Source organism: Phoxinus phoxinus (genome assembly GCF_949152265.1).
Source record: "Phoxinus phoxinus genome assembly, chromosome: 17".
In the NCBI taxonomy this organism is placed as follows: domain Eukaryota; kingdom Metazoa; phylum Chordata; class Actinopteri; order Cypriniformes; family Leuciscidae; genus Phoxinus; species Phoxinus phoxinus.
The window spans coordinates 33775321-33798356 of NC_136892.1; the positions used below are offsets into that span (position 1 = coordinate 33775321).

The window sequence follows — 23036 nt, forward strand, 5'->3', positions numbered from 1 at the left end:
CAGACAGACACACACACACACACACACACACACACACACACACACACAGATAGATAGAGTCAGACACACACACACACACACACACACACACACACACACAGAGATAGAGTCAGACAGACAGACACACACACACACAGAGATAGAGTCAGACAGACAGACAGACAGACAGACACACACACACACACACAGATAGAGTCAGAGACACACACACACACACAGAGATAGAGTCAGACAGACAGACACACACACACACAGAGATAGAGTCAGACAGACAGACAGACACACACACACACAGAGATAGAGTCAGACAGACAGACAGACAGACAGACACACACACACACACAGATAGAGTCAGAGACACACACACACACACAGAGATAGAGTCAGACAGACAGACACACACACACACAGAGATAGAGTCAGACAGACAGACACACACACACACACAGATAGAGTCAGACAGACAGACACACACACACACAGAGATAGAGTCAGACAGACAGACACACACACACACAGAGATAGAGTCAGACAGACAGACACACACACACACACACACACACAGATAGAGTCAGAGACACACACTCAGAGAGACACAGACACACACACACACACAGCGCTCCGCACACGTATCTGGTTGTGTAGAGCAGGTGGATCTCAGGTGTGTGTGTGTGTTTGGCACAGTGGTTTCCCACAATCCTTCAGGATGATATGTACATTATATACAGGCGTCTGTACACCAGAGGACACACACCAGGGCTTCGGCTGCGGGCGCGCGGACAGAAGATGGCCGCCCTCCTCCACTGGCCAGTCCTGAGGCCCCGCCCACTCTCGCGGACACCGCTGCTAAGTTTACTGTGTGGAGTAAACGGGAACGGAGTTGTAGAAATTAACTCCCGAAAGTCCCCAGAAAGTCAGTTGGTGCCTCAGTGACTTAATTTAGAGAAGCTGTCAATCACAGCTGTCAATCATGGCGTCACATTCCCGTCAATAACAAACTAAGATCAAACTTATTTAAAAAAAACTAACACAAACTTAAATCAGCGTGATAAAAACGACATAAAATGACAGAAAACATCTTTGGAGAAATATTATTTGTAGTTTTAATGTTTAGTTTCCATAGGGTCCCATTAGACCACATGGGGAGGCGGGGCTTATGAGCTATACTGGGACCAGCCACCAGGGGGCGATCGAGACGCTTTGGCTTCGGAACAGGGGCTTCTGGGAAGGGGGCGTGTCACAGGCCGCCGGGGCTTCTGGGAAGGGGGAGTGTCACAGGCCGCCGGGGCTTCTGGGAAGGGGGCGTGTCACAGGCCGCCGGGGCTTCTGGGAAGGGGGCGTGTCACAGGCCGCCGGGGCTTCTGGGAAGGGGGCGTGTCACAGGCCGCCGGGGCTTCTGGGTAGGGGGCGTGTCACAGGCCGCTGGGGCTTCTGGGTAGGGGGCGTGTCACAGGCCGCCGGGGCTTCTGGGAAGGGGGCGTGTCACAGGCCGCAGGGGCTTCTGGGTAGGAGGCGTGTCACAGGTCGCCGGGGCTTCTGGGTAGGAGGCGTGTCACAGGCCGCCGGGGCTTCTGGGAAGGGGGCGTGTCAAAGGTCGCCGGGGCTTCTGGGTAGGAGGCGTGTCACAGGCCGCCGGGGCTTCTGGGAAGGGGGCGTGTCACAGGTCACCGGGGCTTCTGGGTAGGAGGCGTGTCACAGGCCACCGGGGCTTCTGGGAAGGGGGCGTGTCACAGGCCGCCGGGGCTTCTGGGAAGGGGGCGTGTCACAGGCCGCCGGGGCTTCTGGGTAGGAGGCGTGTCACAGGCCGCCGGGGCTTCTGGGAAGGGGGCGTGTCACAGGCCGCCGGGGCTTCTGGGAAGGGTCCTACAGCAGGCAGATCAGGCTCTTGCCCTCCTCGATCTCCTCCTGCACCTTGTCGCTGGACGTGGCGACCTCGGCCTGCGCGGAGAACACGGCACACAGGAAGCTGAGGCCGGTGCCGCCCAGCGCCGTGTAGAACGCCCAGCCCACAGAACACAAGCCCAGCCGGTACGGGCCCGCATCCGGCCCGCAGTACAGCCGCGCCTTAGCAGAACCCCAGCCCGCGGGGTACAGCAGCAGACCCACCATCAGGAACAGACCTGCGCACAAAGGTTCAATAATTCCATAATATTATTAATAACACTAATATTCCTTAATATTATTAATAACACTAATATTCCATAATATTATTAATAACACTCATATTCCACAATATTATTAATAACACTAATATCCCATAATATTATTAATAACACTAATATTCCACAATATTATTAATAACACTAATATTCCATAATATTATTAATAACACTAATATCCCATAATATTATTAATAACACCAATATTCCTTAATATTATTAATAACACTAATATCCCATAATATTATTAATAACACTAATATCCCATAATATTATTAATAACACTAATATTCCATAATATTATTAATAACACTAATATCCCATAATATTATTAATAACACTAATATCCCATAATATTATTAATAACACTAATATCCCATAATATTATTAATAACACTAATATTCCATAATATTATTAATAACACTAATATCCCATAATATTATTAATAACACTAATATTCCACAATATTATTAATAACACTAATATCCCATAATATTATTAATAACACTATTTCACAATATTATTAATAACACTAATATCCCATAATATTATTAATAACACTAATATTCCACAATATTATTAATAACACTAATATCCCATAATATTATTAATAACACTAATATTCCACAATATGATTAATAACACTAATATTCCACAATATTATTAATAACACTAATATCCCATAATATTATTAATAACACCAATATCCCATAATATTATTAATAACACTAATATTCCACAATATGATTAATAACACTAATATTCCACAATATTATTAATAACACTAATATCCCATAATATTATTAATAACACCAATATCCCATAATATTATTAATAACACTAATATTCCACAATATTATTAATAACACTAATATTCCACAATATTATTAATAACACTAATATTCCACAATATTATTAATAACACTAATATTCCACAATATTATTAATAACACTAATATTCCACAATATTATTAATAACACCAATATCCCATAATATTATTAATAACACTAATATTCCACAATATTATTAATAACACTAATATTTCACAATATTATTAATAACACTAATATTCCACAATATTATTAACACTAATATTCCACAATATTATTAATAACACTAATATTCCACAATATTATTAATAACACTAATATTCCACAATATTATTAATAACACTAATCAAACAGAAGACAGAGAAAATGCACTCGTTCTTCACTGAATAACTTTATCACTATATTTGTAATGTATATTTCATTAATAAACTGCAGTGTTATTCTACATTTGATTAGTTTCTGAACCTGATACTGAAAATATTAAAACACTGTTTATTTCAATCATATCTTTGTTCAGTTTTTATTTGTTCTTTTTTAATTACTGAGTGTTTACTTGTCTTTAATAATGCTTAGTAATAATAATGAGAAATAAGACTAAATGTGAATATCTGGGGTTTTTACCTTATTGGAATCGAGTGTGTGTGTGTGTGTGTGTGTGAGAGATGGTCAGGTGTGTGTGTGTTTTTGCACTTTGCAGCTCTGAGACCTTCAGACCCTCAACAACATGTGGAAAGAATTTATGACCTACTTTCATTTCCTCATATTATACTAAACACCACACACACACACACATCTGACCATCTCACACACACACACACACACAGACACTCTCTCTCTCTCTCACACAGACACACACACACAGACACACAGACACACACACACACACACACACACACACCAGACCATCACACACACACACACACACACACACACACACACACACACACACACACACACACACACACACCAGACCATCACACACACACACACACACCTACCTGACCATCTCTCTCTCACACACACACACACGTCCCCAGCACTTAATTTGATGCACCGCCAATATTCCCGCCCCATTCTCTGATTTGTTACTTAGATTTGAGTGGACTAGCAGGCGTGTCCTCCGGTCGGCCATGAGCGTCACATCTCGAGCTCTCGGAGGTCTGGGGGAACCCAGAAAACAGCGGTTACCTCCTCGTTCCAAACACACACACACACACACACACACACTCGGCGGTCCGGGGGAACCCAGAAAACAGCCGTTACCTCCTCGTTCCAACACACACACACACACACACACACACACACACACACACACACACTGAAGGTCCTCGCGCAGAGAAATTCTCGTTAAAAAATAAATACAACCTCACGTCGTCTCAATCACGTTTACACACTTCACACACTTTACACACACTTCACACACTGCCTCCGAAACTATCGGCCGTCATAAAGATCCGAATCGTGTTCGACTTTCTGTGTTCTCCGCATCCGCATCTTCGAGAGGAGTTCTGATCATCAGAGTCGCGGATCACGAGTATGGAACACACGCCAAGACTTCGGACTCAGTGTGTTCTGGGAAACGCGCCTGCTGCTAATGAGACACACTGATTGCAGATTGATACGGTGAACTGATTGCAGATCAGTGATTGGGTTCTGCTGTCGTGCTGCTAATCTCATCTTATCATATTTTAGTATTTTAATTCATCACCACTGTCCTAAATCCTACGCCCCTGCACACACACACAAACACACACTCACACACACAGTATCTGTTTGTGTTTATTATGAGTATTACGTGATCTGCAAAGCACAACAACACAAACCTCACACAGACACACACACACACACACAAACCTCACACAGACACACACACACACACACACACAAACCTCACACAGACACACACACACACACACAAACCTCACACAGACACACACACACACACACACACACACAAACCTCACACAGACACACAGACACACACACACACACACACACACAAACCTCACACAGACACACACTGGAGCGCATCAGACATCATGTTCTTAAGGAAAGGTTTGAGAACCTCGGAGGAATTACAACAATCTTCTCCAAACTGAGATCCGCTCCACGCCCAGCGTCAGCTACATGATGTCATCATGCGGAATTACCCATCAGCCCTCACTCTGCTCAGGGTCAGAGGTCAGACTGACTCACACATCAGCAGAATCATCTGGAAAACAGATGAAGTGACCTCATCATCCCATGTGACCTGTTCCCCACACGTACACACACACACACACACACACACAGATAATGTCCTACACTCAAACTATTCAAGAACTCAGAGAACCAATCAACTGCTTAAAAACACCCTAGCAACCACTAGACTACCCTAGCAACCACATCGCAACACCCTAGCAACCATCCATGGCTAGTGCCGAGTGTTGGGAATCGTTCAAGAATGTTCAATAGCGATACCATGACTTCGATACCGGTTCCTGAACGATTCTTTTTCCGATACCAATTTTATGAACAGGTAAAAAAACTGCAGCACGAGATTAGAATGAACAGCCCTAAAAAATGCTTTTTTATGTCAACAGGTCCCACGTTGGATTTCTGTAACATTATTTATTTCAATTAACTTAAGTTAATTAATTTCAATTATCCTAAAATTTATATTTTTACATTCAACCAAAACAAATAATCCAGCAGCTCCAGTGTTAAATGAACTCTCCTGGGAGTGTATATGGCTCCAGAATCAAGAGTGTAAAGTGTTAAAATATGAGTGTTAAATTAACACTGACGAGTGTTAAAGTTAATGAGATAATTAAGTGATTAATTGAGTGATGATTGATCATTATTGAAGACACCTGATGTTAACAAGCAGAATCACCAAAGGAAAGAATCTAATTGTTTAAGACACCGTTATGGAGATCAGTGTTTGCTTTAGTTGGGATCTTGACCCTTACATTATTAACTTTAGATTAGTTTAGCTTATGTATCTGAGTTATAACTCTCAGATGAACGAAGAGAAAAGTTGTTCATGTGATGTTAGTTATCGTTTGACATAATCACAAATCTCATTTAGAGAGTATTGTCTACCATGTTGATTACAGCAGCCTGTGATTCTACTGTTAATGATTTTCAGCATTTTCAATATAATCCAAAATATTTCTTACAAGTTATTCTGATCAAAAGACTTTGAAAATTACTTTATTTAGACACACCGACATCAATAATCAGCCTGTGAATCTCAACAATGGTGACAGTAATAAAGCATGTTGCAGTGCATTCTGGGTGCAACCAATCAAAACTTATTCATGACTCCCATCATGCATTGCGGTATGAATAAATTATGGTCTGAATTGTTTTAGTAATTTCCTTTCCCTAATTGAATATTCTGTTTGTCACCATTGTTGAGATTCATACACCGATTATTGATGTCTGTGTGTGCCTAAAAGAAAGATTTTGGTTTATCAGAACAACTTTTAAGAAATCCTTTAGATTATTTAGAAAATTCTGGATATTATTCGGTAGGATCACAGTGATGTTGTAATTAACAATGTACATTTAAGTCAGAGATTAGACTCTAAATGAGTTCAGTGATTAGGCAAAATTATGATTGTCAAAACATAACCAACACCACCAAATCAACTTTTCTCATTGTACATCTGAGAGATATAACTCAGATACAACAGCCAAACAAAATCTAAAGTTAATAGTTTAAGGGTCAAGATCCCAACTAAAGCAAACACTGATCACCATAACGGTGTCTTTAAAAAATAGATTTTCTCCTTCAGTGATTCTGCTTGTTAACATCAGGTGTCTTCAATAATGCTCAATCATCACTCAATTAATCACTTAATTATCTCATTAACTTTTACACTCTTGAGTGTTAATTTAACACTCATATTTCAATACTTTAACACTCTTGAGTCTGGAGCCATATACACTCCCAGGAAAGTTCATTTAACACTGAAGTTTTTGCTGTGGGAAGCTGGATTATTTGTTTTGGTTGAATGTAAAAATATTAATTTTAGGATAATTGAACTTAATTAACTTCATTGTTTTGGACAAAATTAAGACTGTTAACCTTATTCAACTAAACGGCATTGGATTAACTTTATGTAATTAACTTACGTTAATTGAAATAAATAATGTTACATAAATCCAATGTAACCTAGTTACGTGGGACCTGTTGACATAAAAAAGTTAATTAAAGCCAACACAGCATTTTTTAGAGTGTAATCGTGCGCTGTTGTAGTTCCTTTACCGCGGTGGAATGCTGTGTGTGTGTGTGTGTGTGTGTGTGTGTGTGTGTGTGTGCGTGTGTGAGTGTGTGCGTGTTTGTGTGTGTCTCACCGGCGATGGCCTGCAGGAGTCCGCACACGTTAAAGATGCTCTTCTTCATGATGCTCTGGAAGCACATGGTGAAGACGGATATGAAGGCCACGGCGCACAGCATCAGGATTCCCGCCGCTAGGAAGATGGAGGTGGCCTTCCAGAAGCCGCTGGCGATCTCCACGAAGCTAGCGGCGTACGGGCCGCACAGAACGCCGCGGCGCAGGTGGGGCAGGCGTAGGCAGCGCCCGTAGATGCCCAGCGTGGGCCGATACGCCTCGCCCGTCGACCCGTGAACACCCGAGAACACGGCGTCCGGCGCGCGCGGGAACCCCACCAGCCAATCGGTGCTCATGAACGCGATGAGCTCGCTGAACGCCGCTACGATGCTGAGCAGCGTCCATAGCATCGAGCGGCACGTCACGATCACGTGACACATGGTGCGGTGGCGGAGGAGGTCAGAGGTCACCGTGGGCTTTCTGGCGGTGAAACGGCTCTCGTTTTCTTTGTGTGTGTCGAGTTTCGTCCTCGTTCTCTTCTTCTTCTTCTTCCTCCTCGTGTGGATTCTACATCTTAGTGCGGGGGTTCGAGCATCGCCTCACACCTGCAGGAGGAGAGGAGACACAGCCGTTAAAAACACTGTGAATTCTGTTCTTACGGTGGATAAATTTTACGTTTGTTTTTTTCTTTAATTTTTTACTTCATACGAAACTTGGTAAAGGTTTTGACACTTGCTGTGTGAACACACACATAAATCATGGACATGATCTGAACAGTTTAACGGTCCTGATAACAATATTCACACTCGTGTTTCTCGCGCTCAGAAATGACGGATTGTAACTGAGAGTTTCCTCTAGTGGAAGCGTTCGGTACTGCAGCCGGACACACTCACTGAGAGATCATTACTGACATATCACACTCACATCTGGACACCACTGGTTTACATTTATGGCTTTAATTTCAAATATATTTCATATAAAAATTTTAAATAGTATTTTTGTGCATTTTTCATAACAATACACATAAAATTCTGTTACTTTCTTCAAGTTCCCTCCAGCAATAATCTGCAAATGTCGTGTCTGAAAAGAGATCAAACTTAAATATGTGATCCAAAGCATTCAAGATTCACAGTTTAAGTTGGAAATGTAATGTTCAGATCTATACTCAAAAAATTAATAAATGGATTATAAATACAGCGTAAATATAATTTAGTATAAAAAAATTCCCTAAAAATACAAAATATGAAATAAAAAAAACATTGTCAAACTAAAATATACTACATTCATTGATGTGAGTATTTAATGTAATATTCATCAATATTATTGATCTCCTGCATTGATCATTATAGAGAACTGAGCTGGACGATGACATCACTGTTCTCCAGAGCGGATATATATATATATGAACTAAATTAATAACTTCTTTACAGCAGAAATGAGCATCACTGAACTCACTGAAGCTGGACTGTGGCTTATGTGGCTATCTCGATATGATGCTCATATGTGCTCAACTCAAGTATATAAAAATATACTAATTAAGGCCCATTCACACCAAGGACAGTTTCTATAATAATAACTAAATTCGATATCGTTGTGTTTATTATGCGCTGCAGTTGTTTCTTTAAATGCTCTTTAAAGCAGGATGGATTCTGATTGGCTGTCGATGTTTTTTAAATCACTCTGAAAGTGATTCCAATGATATTGATGTCATTAATATAGTTGTGTTGAGGATTTCACTATAGCGCGCACACACACACACACACACACACACACACATGCGCGCACACACACGCACACACACACACACACACGGGTCCATGCAGGTATAAACATAAGGCCTCTGTGTCTCCATAACACAGAAACGAGAAATTGAAACCAAATGCTCAGATCACATGACCTTCTGAAAAGCCTTGACCTCTGAACCTTGCAGCCTGTTGAGTGATAAAAACCTCACTGGAGTGTGTGAGTGTGAGTGTGTGTGTGTTGTGTGTGTGTGTGTGTGTGTGTGTGTGTGTGTGTGTGAGAGAAAGAGATCAGCTTCATACATCCTGAGCTCTTCATAATGAAAGTCCAGAGAAAGACAGAGACAGTTCAACACATACACACACGCACGCACACACACACTCTCTCTCACACACACACACACACACACACACACACACACACACACACACACACACTCTCTCTCTCTCACACACTCTCTCTCACACACACACACACACACACACAGATAAATACCTCTGATAAACTGAAGTCATATGAACTCAATCCCAGCGTCTCGTCTCATTCACTCCACAGTCTGAATGACCATCTGCTCTAGTGATGTCATCTCATCTGACCACGCCCCCCACAGGCTCCTCCCCCTACAGGCTCCATCTGCTCCAGTGATGTCATCTCCTCTGACCCCACCCCCTACAGACCCCGCCCCCCACAGCTCCAGACATGTCATCTCCTCTGACCCCGCCCCCTACAGGCCACGCCCCCTACAGCTCCAGTGATGTCACCTCCTCTGACCCCGCCCCCCACAGGCTCCGCCCCCGAGGGGCCCATCTACAGCTGAATCTGGGTTACAATAACACAGAGTCTGGCAGCGGCTGAAGTTCACCAGCCCATCATCGGATCATAACACACATCAGTGTAGGATCGGATGAATGTGACGATGCGGTCAGGAGAGATCACATGATCATGTCATGTGTCAGAAGTGCTGTGATAACGCCACACCGTATGTGTTTGATACGCTGTGAACATGGAAACACACACACACACACACACACACGAGAACGGAGGAGACCAGAGGAAGATCACTGGAAAACCAGGACATGAAACTCTCTCATTCACGACACGTGCGTGTGAATTGATATTAATGAATGTCTGAGGATATTAATTTGCATAAAACACACGCAAACCATCTCAAAATAGAGTTAGATGTTTGCTTCCTGATGTTCCCACATGTGTTTGGTCACTAGTGTTGGGAAACGTCCTCGATCACGGGTTGGCCTGACGATGGAGAGCCGCTGCAGATCTGGCGGAGCGAGGATCATGGACAACAGCCCTCATGCAGACGTGTGTGTTCAGTGAGATCATGTTTATGACGCGCACACACACTCATCCCAGAACACATGGGATCAAACTAAGAACAACTCACACACGGGTACAGGACCTGAGAGAGACACACACACTCTCACACACACACACACACACACACTCACACTCACTGACTCTCTCACAAACACACACACACACTCACGCACTCACTCACTCACTCACTCACTCACTCACTCACTCACTCACTCACTCACTCACTCTCTCTCTCTCACACACACACACACACACACACACACACACACACACACACACACACACACACACACACACACACACACACACACACACACTCTTTCACTCACACACACACACACACTCTCTCACTCACACACACACACACTCTTTCACTCACACACACACACATTGATCTTCAGCGTAAACACTCTGGATGACCTCAGTATGGATTCAGTGTGTGGAACTGTAACCGGTTCAAACTGTAGGTCCTGTACCCGTGTGTGTGTGTGTGTGTGTGTGTGTGTGTGTGTGTGTGTGTGTGTCTCTCAGGTCCTGTACCCGTGTGTGTGTGTGTGTGTGTGTGTGTGTGTGTGTGTGTGTGAGTGTGTGTGTGTGTGAGTGAGAGTGTGTGTGTGTGTGAGTGTGTGTGTGTGTGAGTGAGAGTGTGTGTGTGTGTGTGTGTGTGTGTGATCTGACAGTGTCCCTTAGAGACTGCAGGAGGAGGATATCCGCAGAGCTATTGTTCAGAATGAGTCTTTGTCAGTTTAATTTGTTCAGACACACACACACACGCTCTCTCACACACACACACAAACAAAAGACCTAAACCCGCTGCCCTACTCACCTACTGACTGCATTCACTCTCATCTTACATCCGCGCTTACGCTGTTCTCACACACTCTCTTATACTCACACACACTCTCATACTCACACACTCACTCTCATACTCACACACACACTCTCATACTCACACACACACGGCTCTATTCTAGTCCTCAGTCGGGTGTTTATCACTATAGGGGTTTTCCTCCAGGATGGCAGGTGGGCTCTGAACAACATCACGTGTCTCATTGTGTCGAACGCAGCTCATTATCACACACACACACACACACACACACACACACACACACACACACACACACACACACACACACACACACACGCGCACACACTCTCTCTCTCACACACACACACACACACTCTCACGAATGCATGAACTTCAGCTCCAGACTCCAGTTCCGCTGTGAGAGTCACTTCGTGATTATTAATTAAATATGAATATATTTATGAACCTCTTCATTTGAGGATAACTATGGTCATGTCATAAACACACTAAAGTCAAAGGTCTTCAACCGTCCAGATAACAGTTCTGTTAACTTGACAGAAATATATTACTGTTGCAGGGCTCCAAACTGCGACTAAAATGGTCGCATTTGCGACCAAATATATTTATTTGCGAGTGAAATTTCTGCCAAGGTCGCCATTGGCGACAATACAAATTTACTCCCTTTGATTGTAAAATCTGCATCATACATGCATGTTTTATAACCAGTAGCCTATCGCTTCATTTGTTTTGTTAACGTCATGAAATGAGACGCTTTGTGTGAACTGAGTGAAAGCGCCAAAATATGAACGGGTAAAGCGAATGTCACCTTTCGTGCCAGAAAAAAAATGTCAAAGCGAAAAATATTGGACTTCTTCAAGCAATCCTCATCTCTGTCAATCACCAGCACGCATGACACACCTCTGCTAACAAAAAATATGCGATATTTTAAATGCGTCATTCTGTTCATAGAACGCCCCATATGAAAGTGTTTTTTTTTTTTTTTTTTTTTTTTGCAAAGCCAATCTAGCGCTGGCTCCATGACGAGCCAATAATCAGAGTTGTTCCCTGCACCGCACAGCTTAGTTTCTAGATGTAGAAACTAGAATGTTTTGCCGGACTGAACAAAAGCGAAGCGAACTCAACTGGGCGAGATGAGACAGAGTGTCTGCGCGCGAGCAATAGTGCGCGAGAGAGACCGAGGGTGTCTGCGCGCGAGAGACTTCAAATAACAACTACAGAATTGTATTCACTGACATCGGGATCCCGCTTACATGGCTACCTTCCAAATAAATCAATAATTTGACACAAAATATTGATTTAAAAACGATTGTATTGCTTCCGTGTCCGTGACAACGCTCTGTTTTTCATGGCAACTGTGTCTTATCAAGAAATAACATACTGCATTCTACATTAGAATTTAACCAAGCCATGTAATAATAGGTAATAATAATAATAACAGAAGATAATATCTATAGTCTATCCTAATAATTATTATAAATACAATGTATATAAATACAATTTAAAATATTAATAAATTATTTATTTTTATTTATTCAGGAGATGCACTGAATTTTGGTGAATAAGAGGACCCATTTTATTTTGATGCACATTAGCAGGAAATGTAGCACAATATGAATGTAAAAACCAGTTATAATTAGCCTATGTGACAAATCAACAAATAATCGTGATAATTAATCGTGATTATCATTTTGGCCAAAATCGTGAAGCCCTACTGAGGTATGATCACGAGACACAAACAATTTTTTGTGACTTTTGTTCAAGAGCGGGCAAAGAAATAGCGGGGAAAACGGAGTTCATTACAGGAACTAACCATTTCAAAAAAGAGACTGTGAGAAAACACGGGGACAGTAACAAGCATAAAAATGCACGCGATCACATAATCGCGAAGAATGCTCCACAGACTGCACCGTTAGCACGTGCAGTTTCTCGTGCAGGCAAGCTGCGGGAATTTATTATTTATTATATAAAAAAATTAATTTGACTGTATATAGTTCATAAGTCGGAAGTGACATTCAGTTCCCAAATAAGCTTCAGTTCCCAGAACATTCACAAGATGAAAATGCTGAAACTGTAAGAAGAGGAGAGACATGCACACAACAGGGTGACTAAAAGTAAATGCATTGTTATGTGGCTCTTAAAAAAATTATTTGGCGCCTGTTTTTTTCCCCTATAGGAGCCAATGGCTCCTTACTTGATTTTTTTGTTTGGAGCCCTGTGTTGTGCAGTAGGATTTAGATGCGTCAGTGTAATAATACCAACACTAATGCAAATAAATTATCATCAAAACGTTATTTTTTATGGAATAATCAAAAGTTCTCCTCCATGTTTTGATGTCGCCAGTAAAGCTCATCGAGCAGCAGTGTTTGACGAGCTATACCGTTAAAGCGCTATATGAAGGTGACTTGACAAAAAGTTTGTTTCATTTCATGATTAAAAGAAATTAAATTCATGTTTTATGTCTTCATTTGATTACCAGAAAACACACAACACCGAATTTGTGCAAAAAAAAAAAACCATTTCATAGAATTTTTTATTTTAAATGTTGTATAAGTTTAATAATTTGGTTAAGTCTCATGATCGGAAAATCCTCCGGGAAACACTGCACACAGAAGGAACAATCCATCAACGAGCAAACATCCATCAGATCTGATCTCGAGTTACTGATGCTCATCTGATGGATTCACAACAGCCACAAGCCTTTAAAGAGCACTTCCTGTCTCCTGACAGAGCACTTCCTGTCTCCTGACAGAGCACTTCCTGTCTCCTGACAGAGCACTTCCTGTGTCCTCCTGATACACTGAACCCACAGACAGACAGACAGACAGACAGATGCTGAGAATGACAGTAGTGTGTGTGTGTGTCAGCTAAGTCTCGACTGCATGTCAATCATTCCAAACATTCCCACAAATCCCAGCGAGAAATATCACAGAAATATCAGACATTCTCAGTGACCTCTGACCTTCACTGAGAAACACGTGTTTCCTAAACTACTGTCAGGCAAACAAACCCCTTTGAGATCAAATATTTCCTATAAATAACAAGTCCGTTTGAGATTTAATATTTCAATAATTTAACAACACATTTGCATGTTCATGGTTCTTTGATGTCACTTACAGTCACATGACATGAAAGTAAACAAAACAATGCTTTTTTGTGTGTTATTTTAAATTATTTATTTTAATTTGACATTTTATAATCTAATTCCTTATTATCTGATGAAAAGCAGTTTTATTCTACATAAAGGCCCGATATACTTCAACGGAAATCAAAGAACGAACTGCTGTGACGGCAGAAGTTCCACTCCGCCTCCTGAACACCTCTGACCTCCTATTGGTCGGTGGTGATGATGTAATAGTTCATTACATCATAGTAAACTATCGGAAAACTAGAGGAAAACCAGCGGAAAACTAGAGGAAAACCAGCGGAAAACTAGAGGAAAACCATCAGAAAACCATCAGAAAACTAGAGGAAAACCAGAGGAAAACTAGAGGAAAACCATCAGAAAACTAGAGGAAAACGAGCGGAAAACTAGAGGAAAACCAGCGGAAAACGAGCGGAAAACTAGAGGAAAACGAGCGGAAAACTAGAGGAAAACCAGCGGAAAACTAGAGGAAAACCAGCGGAAAACTAGAGGAAAACTAGAGGAAAACCATCGGAAAACTAGAGGAAAACCAGCGGAAAACTAGAGGAAAACCATCGGAAAACCAGCGGAAAACTAGTGGAAAACCATCGGAAAACTAGAGGAAAACCATCGGAAAACTAGTGGAAAACCATCGGAAAACTAGAGGAAAACCAGCGGAAAACTAGAGGAAAACCATCAGAAAACTAGAGGGAAACCAGCGGAAAACTAGAGGAAAACCATCGGAAAACCATCGGAAAACCATCAGAAAACTAGAGGAAAACGAGCGGAAAACTAGAGGAAAACCAGCGGAAAACCATCGGAAAACTAGAGGAAAACCAGCGGAAAACTAGAGGAAAACCATCGGAAAACTAGAGGAAAACCAGCGGAAAACTAGAGGAAAACCATCGGAAAACTAGAGGAAAACCAGCGGAAAACTAGAGGAAAACCAGAGGAAAACTAGAGGAAAACCAGAGGAAAACCATCGGAAAACTAGAGGAAAACCAGCGGAAAACCATCGGAAAACTAGAGGAAAACCAGCGGAAAACTAGAGGAAAACCATCGGAAAACTAGAGGAAAACCAGCGGAAAACTAGAGGAAAACCAGAGGAAAACTAGAGGAAAACCAGAGGAAAACCAGAGGGAAACCAGAGGAAAACTAGAGGAAAACCATCGGAAAACCATCGGAAAACTAGAGGAAAACCAGCGGAAAACTAGAGGAAAACCATCGGAAAACTAGAGGAAAACCAGCGGAAAACTAGAGGAAAACGAGCGGAAAACTAGAGGAAAACCAGCGGAAAACCATCGGAAAACTAGAGGAAAACCAGCGGAAAACTAGAGGAAAACCATCGGAAAACTAGAGGAAAACCAGCGGAAAACTAGAGGAAAACCAGAGGAAAACTAGAGGGAAACCAGAGGAAAACTAGAGGAAAACCATCGGAAAACCATCGGAAAACCATCAGAAAACTAGAGGAAAACGAGCCGAAAACTAGAGGAAAACCATCGGAAAACTAGAGGAAAACCAGCGGAAAACTAGAGGAAAATCATCGGAAAACTAGAGGAAAACCAGCGGAAAACTAGAGAAAAACTAGAGGAAAACCAGAGGAAAACTAGAGGAAAACCAGAGGAAACCCAGAGGAAAACTAGAGGAAAACCAGCGGAAAACTAGAGGAAAACCATCGGAAAACTAGAGGAAAACCAGCGGAAAACTAGAGGAAAACTAGAGGAAAACCATCGGAAAACTAGTGGAAAACCATCGGAAAACTAGAGGAAAACCAGCAGAAAACCAGATAAACCAGAGAAAAACCAGATAAACCAGAGGAAAACCAGATAAACCAGAGGAAAACCAGATAAACCAGAGGAAAACTAGAGGAAAACCAGCAGAAAATCAGATAAACCAGAGGAAAACTAGAGGAAAACCAGCAGAAAACCAGATAAACCAGAGGAAAACCAGATAAACCAGAGGAAAACCAGATAAACCAGAGGAAAACTAGAGGAAAACCAGCAGAAAATCAGATAAACCAGAGGAAAACCAGAGGAAAACTAGAGGAAACCCAGTGGGAACTGTTATCAGACACCTTCAGTTGTGAAATGAATGTTTCTAATGACATCAGTAGCCGAACACAAATCAAAATACACAATCATGTGATCACGAAAACACTCAGCCGTGATTGGGCACTGCGGCGGCTCATTTGCATACAGCTGTGGGTCATTAACACACATCACAATCTGGTAACTGGACACACTGGAGTCTGTTAGTGCTGGGGAATAATAAACTGGGAATGATGAATCCTACAAGCGGGAAGAGCTGAGTGTCCTGCAGAGCTGCAACACACCCTGCCGTGAGCTCACACACACACACACACACACACACAGAGAGAGAGAGAGCAAGAGGAATTTGCTTGATGCAGCACAGATGAAAAACACACGAGACACAGAGAGAGAGAGAGATAAGAACGAGACTGGTTTACTACAGCACTAATCTTATCAGTGTGCATGACTGACCCACACTACAGCACACACACACACACACACACAAACACACGCACGCACGCACACAGAGCACAATGAAGACGCTTACAGGTCAGTCTGACATCTGAGTGACAAACACACACACTCTCTCACTCTATCACACACACACACACACAAACAAACTCTCTCTCTCTCTCTCTCTCTCTCTCTCACACACACACACACACACACACACACACACACACACACACACACACCGGCGCTCAGACCTCAGGGCTTGATTTGAAGGCTGGTTTTAATTCAATCAAACATGCTCCGTTCGGGAAGCGCATGGAAAACTCCACACGTAATGTGACCCATTTACAGCCCAGAACCGGCCACATCCAGTTCACCAGTCTGAGAAACACACACACACACGTCTGAGAAACACACACACACACGTCTGAGAAACACACACACACACACGTCTGAGAAACACACACAAACACACACGTCTGAGAAACACACACACACACGTCTGAGAAACACACACACACACGTCTGAGAAACACACACACACACACACACACACACGTCTGAGAAACACACACACACACGTCTGAGAAACACACACACACACGTCTGAGAAACACACACACACACGTCTGAGAAACACACACACACACACATCTGAGAAACACACACACACACGTCTGAGAAACACACACACACGTCTGAGAAACACACACACACACGTCTGAGAAACACACACACACACACGTCTGAGAAACACACACACACACACGTCTGAGAAACACACACACACACACACGTCTGAGAAACGCACACACACACGTCTGAGAAACACACGCACACGTCTGAGAAACACACACACACACGTCTGAGAAACACACACACACACACATCTGAGAAACACACACACACACATCTGAGAAACACACACACACACGTCTGAGAAACACACACACACACGTCTGAGAAACACACACACACACGTCTGAGAAACACACACACACACACGTCTGAGAAACACACACACACACGTCTGAGAAACACACACACACACACACGTCTGAGAAACGCACACACACACGTCTGAGAAACACACGCACACGTCTGAGAAACACACACACACACACGTCTGAGAAACACACACACACACACGTCTGAGAAACACACACACACACACACACACACATCTGAGAAACACACACACACACGTCTGAGAAACACACACACACACGTCTGAGAAACACACACACACACGTCTGAGAAACACACACACACACGTCTGAGAAACACACACACACACACGTCTGAGAAACACACACACACACACGTCTGAGAAACACACACACACACACGTCTGAGAAACACACACACACACACGTCTGAGAAACACACACACACACACACACACACGTCTGAGAAACACACACACACACGTCTGAGAAACACACACACACACGTCTGAGAAACACACACACACACGTCTGAGAAACACACACACACACGTCTGAGAAACACACACACACACACACACACGTCTGAGAAACACACACACACACACGTCTGAGAAACACACACACACGTCTGAGAAACACACACACACACACGTCTGAGAAACACACACACACACGTCTGAGAAACACACACACACACACACATACACACGTCTGAGAAACACACACACACACGTCTGAGAAACACACACACACACACACACACACGTCTGAGAAACGCACACACACACGTCTGAGAAACACACGCACACGTCTGAGAAACGCACACACACACACACACACACACACACGTCTGAGAAACGCACACACACACGTCTGAGAAACACACACACACACGTCTGAGAAACACACACACACACAAACACACACACATCTGAGAAACGCACACACACACGTCTGAGAAACGCACACACACACGTCTGAGAAACGCACACACACGTCTGAGAAACACACGCACACGTCTGAGAAACGCACACACACATACACGTCTGAGAAACACACACACGCACGTCTGAGAAACACACACACACGTCTGAGAAACGCACACTCACACCCACGTCTGAGAAACACACACACACGTCTGAGAAACGCACACTCACACCCACGTCTGAGAAACACACACACACACACACACACACACACACGTCTGAGAAACACACACACACGATGAGTGCCTAATATGAACCCAGACAGCAGCTGTGTCTGTTTGACCTCTGACCTCCAGCACACATTCAATTAGCATTTTAACACTGTGCTGGTCTTGGGTTTCACATTCTCTCACTCACACACACACACACATAGGCTCGTGTTACAGACGATCTTACTGTAACCAATTAAACACGTCTTCCAATCACAGCGACTATTCTGCATAATTAATCACTGCAGTTCTGGAATAATCATTAAAGTTAAACATGAACACTATAGAGTTAAACATGAACACTATAGAGTTAAACATGGACACTATAGAGTTAAACATGAACACTATAGAGTTAAACATGGACACTATAGAGTTAAACATGGACACTATAGGGTTAAACATGGACACTATAGAGTTAAACATGGACACTATAGAGTTAAACATGGACAATATAGAGTTAAACATGGACACTATAGGGTTAAACATGGACACTATAGAGTTAAACATGGACACTATAGGGTTAAACATGGACACTATAGGGTTAAACATGGATACTATAGAGTTAAACATGGACACTATAGAGTTAAACATGGACACTATAGAGTTAAACATGGACACTATAGAGTTAAACATGGACACTATAGGGTTAAACATGGACACTATAGAGTTAAACATGGACACTATAGGGTTAAACATGGACACTATAGGGTTAAACATGGACACTATAGAGTTAAACATGGACACTATAGGGTTAAACATGGACACTATAGAGTTAAACATGGACACTATAGGGTTAAACATGGACACTATAGAGTTAAACATGGACACTATAGGGTTAAACATGGACACTATAGGGTTAAACATGGACACTATAGGGTTAAACATGGACACTATAGAGTTAAACATGGACACTATAGAGTTAAACATGGACACTATAGAGTTAAACATGGACACTATAGAGTTAAACATTGACACTATAGAGTTAAACATGGATAATATAGAGATAAAAATGGACACTATAGAGTTAAACATGGACACTATAGAGTTAAACATGGACACTATAGGGTTTAAATGGACACTATAGAGTTAAACATGGACACTATAGGGTTAAACATGGACACTATAGGGTTAAACATGGACACTATAGAGTTAAACATGGACACTATAGAGTTAAACATGGACACTATAGAGTTAAACATGGACACTATAGAGTTAAACATTGACACTATAGAGTTAAACATGGATAATATAGAGATAAAAATGGACACTATAGAGTTAAACATGGACACTATAGAGTTAAACATGGACACTATAGGGTTTAAATGGACACTATAGAGTTAAACATGGACACTATAGGGTTAAACATGGACACTATAGGGTTAAACATGGACACTATAGAGTTAAACATGGACACTATAGAGTTAAACATGGACACTATAGAGTTAAACATGGACACTATAGGGTTAAACATGGACACTATAGAGTTAAACATGGACACTATAGGGTTTATCATGGACACTATAGGGTTAAACATGGACACTATAGGGTTGCCAGCTGTCCCGTATATCGGGCCGAACCGAGCTGTCCCGTTTATAGACTGATCAACACGACACCGGTCATCATCCAATCACAGCACAGCACCACACCAAACTCTACATTGATTCCGGTTCGATCCGGACTCCCGCTCACTGTCATTATAGTTAAAATATGAATCACTGCTGTTCTAAAATGAATGACATAAGTCAGTTTTGTCACTGCCAATCCGTCAGTGTGTCGTCTGGATAATATCTAAAGTCTTCCAGCATGGTTTCTGCTAGTGTGCATATGATCCCTGAAAGCGCAGTCTAGGTAGGCAGCTCACGAGGGTTTAACACACTCGCAGATCTGAACAACACACTGTTTACCTGACGGCCCACAAACAGTGCAGGAAAACTGCTCTCATTTTCCACTTCTCCATGGAGGAAGCCTCACACACACACACACACTCTCTCTCTCTCTGGCAGTGTGTGTTTGTGTTCTCTTGGCTTCTGCAGTTTTACGGTTGGACCGTCCACGCTTTTATTCTTAGCCTCCATAAAGTGAACGTTCACTGATGATCGAGTGCTGGTTAACCAGCGAACCTCAGGCCGCCTTAAAGGGCCAGCGCAGGGAAACACTGCGGCCCAAGGCATTGTGGGTCCCTAAAGCAGTGGCATTATTGACACATAGTGTTTAAAAATATAAGTGAAATCATGTAACAAACTTTGTGATGCACAGCGGAGAGAATGATTCACGGTCAGGATGGTGTTTAAACTGAGAAAAAAAGCTAAAAAATATCACTATTAAACTTTTAATTGTGACTTTTTCTCTCAAAATTGTGACTAGAACTCGAATTGCTATATATCTCATTATTTGAATTGCGAGATATGGATAGATAGATATACTATAGATATAGACAAATTCTGACTTTTTTCTAGCAATTACGAGTTTATAACTTGCAATTCTGACCGGTTTTTTTTTTCAGAATTGTGAGATAAAGAGGCACAATTAATCGAAATCGACTATTCTAAAACATTAATCAATGCAGTTCTGAAATGAATCAATGTAGTTCTAAGAACAATCATATTTTTAAAAAGTATCACTGCATTTCTAAAATGGGCACTATAGCTAAAAAATGAATCAATGCAGTTCTAAAATGATTAATTATAGTTAAAAAATTACTCAAAACGGTTAAAAAATGTATCATTATAGTTAAAAAATGAATCACAACAGTTCTAAAATGAATCACTACAATTGAAAAATGAATCAAAACTTCTAAAATGAAACATTATAAAAAATAAACAAAAATAATGGATCGCTACATTTAAAATATGAATCACTCCGATTCTAAAATGAATCATTATAGTTACAAAATGAATCAAAACTTCTCAAATTAAACATTAAAATAATGGATCGCTACAGTTCAAATATGAATCACTGCGATTCCAAAATGAATCATAGTTACTAAATTAATCAAAACTTTTAAAATGAATCATTATAGTTATAAAATGAATCACTGCATTTCTAAAATGACTCAATACAGTTCTAAAATTAATCAGTATAGTTCAAATGGAATCAATACACATAATAAGACAATGATGATCTTATAGTATAACGTGTACAAATATGATATTACAATAATAATGTCCATGATAGTATCTTTAATCCACGATAATACCGTCAGATGTTCGTTAATATTATTTCACTTGGTTTACTGTGTGTCTCTGACATAGCCTACTAACTTACTGAATGAAATAAAGCAAATAAAACGGTTTGTTTTAGATAGGCTAAATGGAGTAATGAGTAAATCTGAACGAACCTCCTCACAGAAACATTAAGCCTACAAAAAATTAACATTTATCACAGACATCAGCTCTAAATGTAAAGTTATAACACGTAAAAGCAAAGAAAAACGCTTTCAAAATCCAGAAAAAAGAGAAGGGAGAAAGAAGGAACTCGTCGCTTCTCCTGCCACGACTTTCCGTTCTGGACGAGCCGACGATAGAAGACGCAAACACGGACTCACACGGGACACTTTCTGACTGAAGTCTTTATGTGGTCTTGGTCTACTCTAAATACAATTAATCTGCTGTTTTCTCCGTTAATCTGAGGTGTTCATTTAAGAAAGTGAGGTAGTAAATGTAGAAATATGAGGTAAATGTAGAAATCTGAGGTAAATGCGCGAGAACAAAAGATACTCACGTTCGCGCGCTCGTCAGTCGAAGGGTCTCGAGGAAGAAAGTCGGTGATTTAAAACATCCAGAAAACAAAGCTTTCCGTTAAACCGTTCGCGAGCTCACAAACTCATTCACCGACACACACACAGTCACTCACACTCACTCTCTCTCCCTTTCTCTCTCTCTCTCCACCGTCACCACGGCAACACACCGGCGCTTCCACGCGGGTTTACAGCTGTGTGTGCGCGTGCTCGCTCAATAATTCTTTAATCAGAGCAACACGAGGCTCTCATTGTTCCGATGTTGCGGGATTTTATTGCGTATATAGGCTAGTTTTAAATGATCTGTACGGTGATAAAAATCTTTGTCAGA

At 41.7% G+C, this 23036-nt stretch overlaps 1 protein-coding gene across 2 annotated transcripts; it reads right to left on the reverse strand.

Annotated features, from left to right (window-relative positions):
* Positions 1-1082: 1082 nt before the first annotated feature.
* On the reverse strand, positions 1083-22953 carry lhfpl2a (LHFPL tetraspan subfamily member 2a). 2 transcript variants are annotated; one of them, XM_079586853.1, is made up of 3 exons: positions 22690-22953; positions 7336-7918; positions 1083-2120 (listed from the first exon to the last, which is right to left on the reverse strand). In XM_079586853.1, the coding sequence occupies exons 2-3, from the start codon at positions 7751-7753 to the stop codon at positions 1864-1866; spliced, it is 675 nt and encodes a 224-aa protein (XP_079442979.1). In that variant the 5' UTR covers positions 7754-7918; positions 22690-22953; the 3' UTR covers positions 1083-1863. The 2 variants fall into 2 exon arrangements, with proteins under 2 accessions (XP_079442979.1, XP_079442980.1); XM_079586854.1 differs by lacking the exon at positions 22690-22953 and adding an exon at positions 9552-9634.
* Positions 22954-23036: the final 83 nt, after the last annotated feature.

Excerpts from the sequence above, each read along its gene's own strand:
- lhfpl2a (XM_079586853.1), bottom strand. The coding sequence starts at position 7,753 with ATGTGTCACGTGATCGTGACGTGCCGCTCGATGCTATGGACGCTGCTC. Across the intron at positions 2,121-7,335 it reads ACTCCTGCAGGCCATCGCCG|GTCTGTTCCTGATGGTGGGT; the intron begins GTGAGACACACA and ends CTTTGTGCGCAG.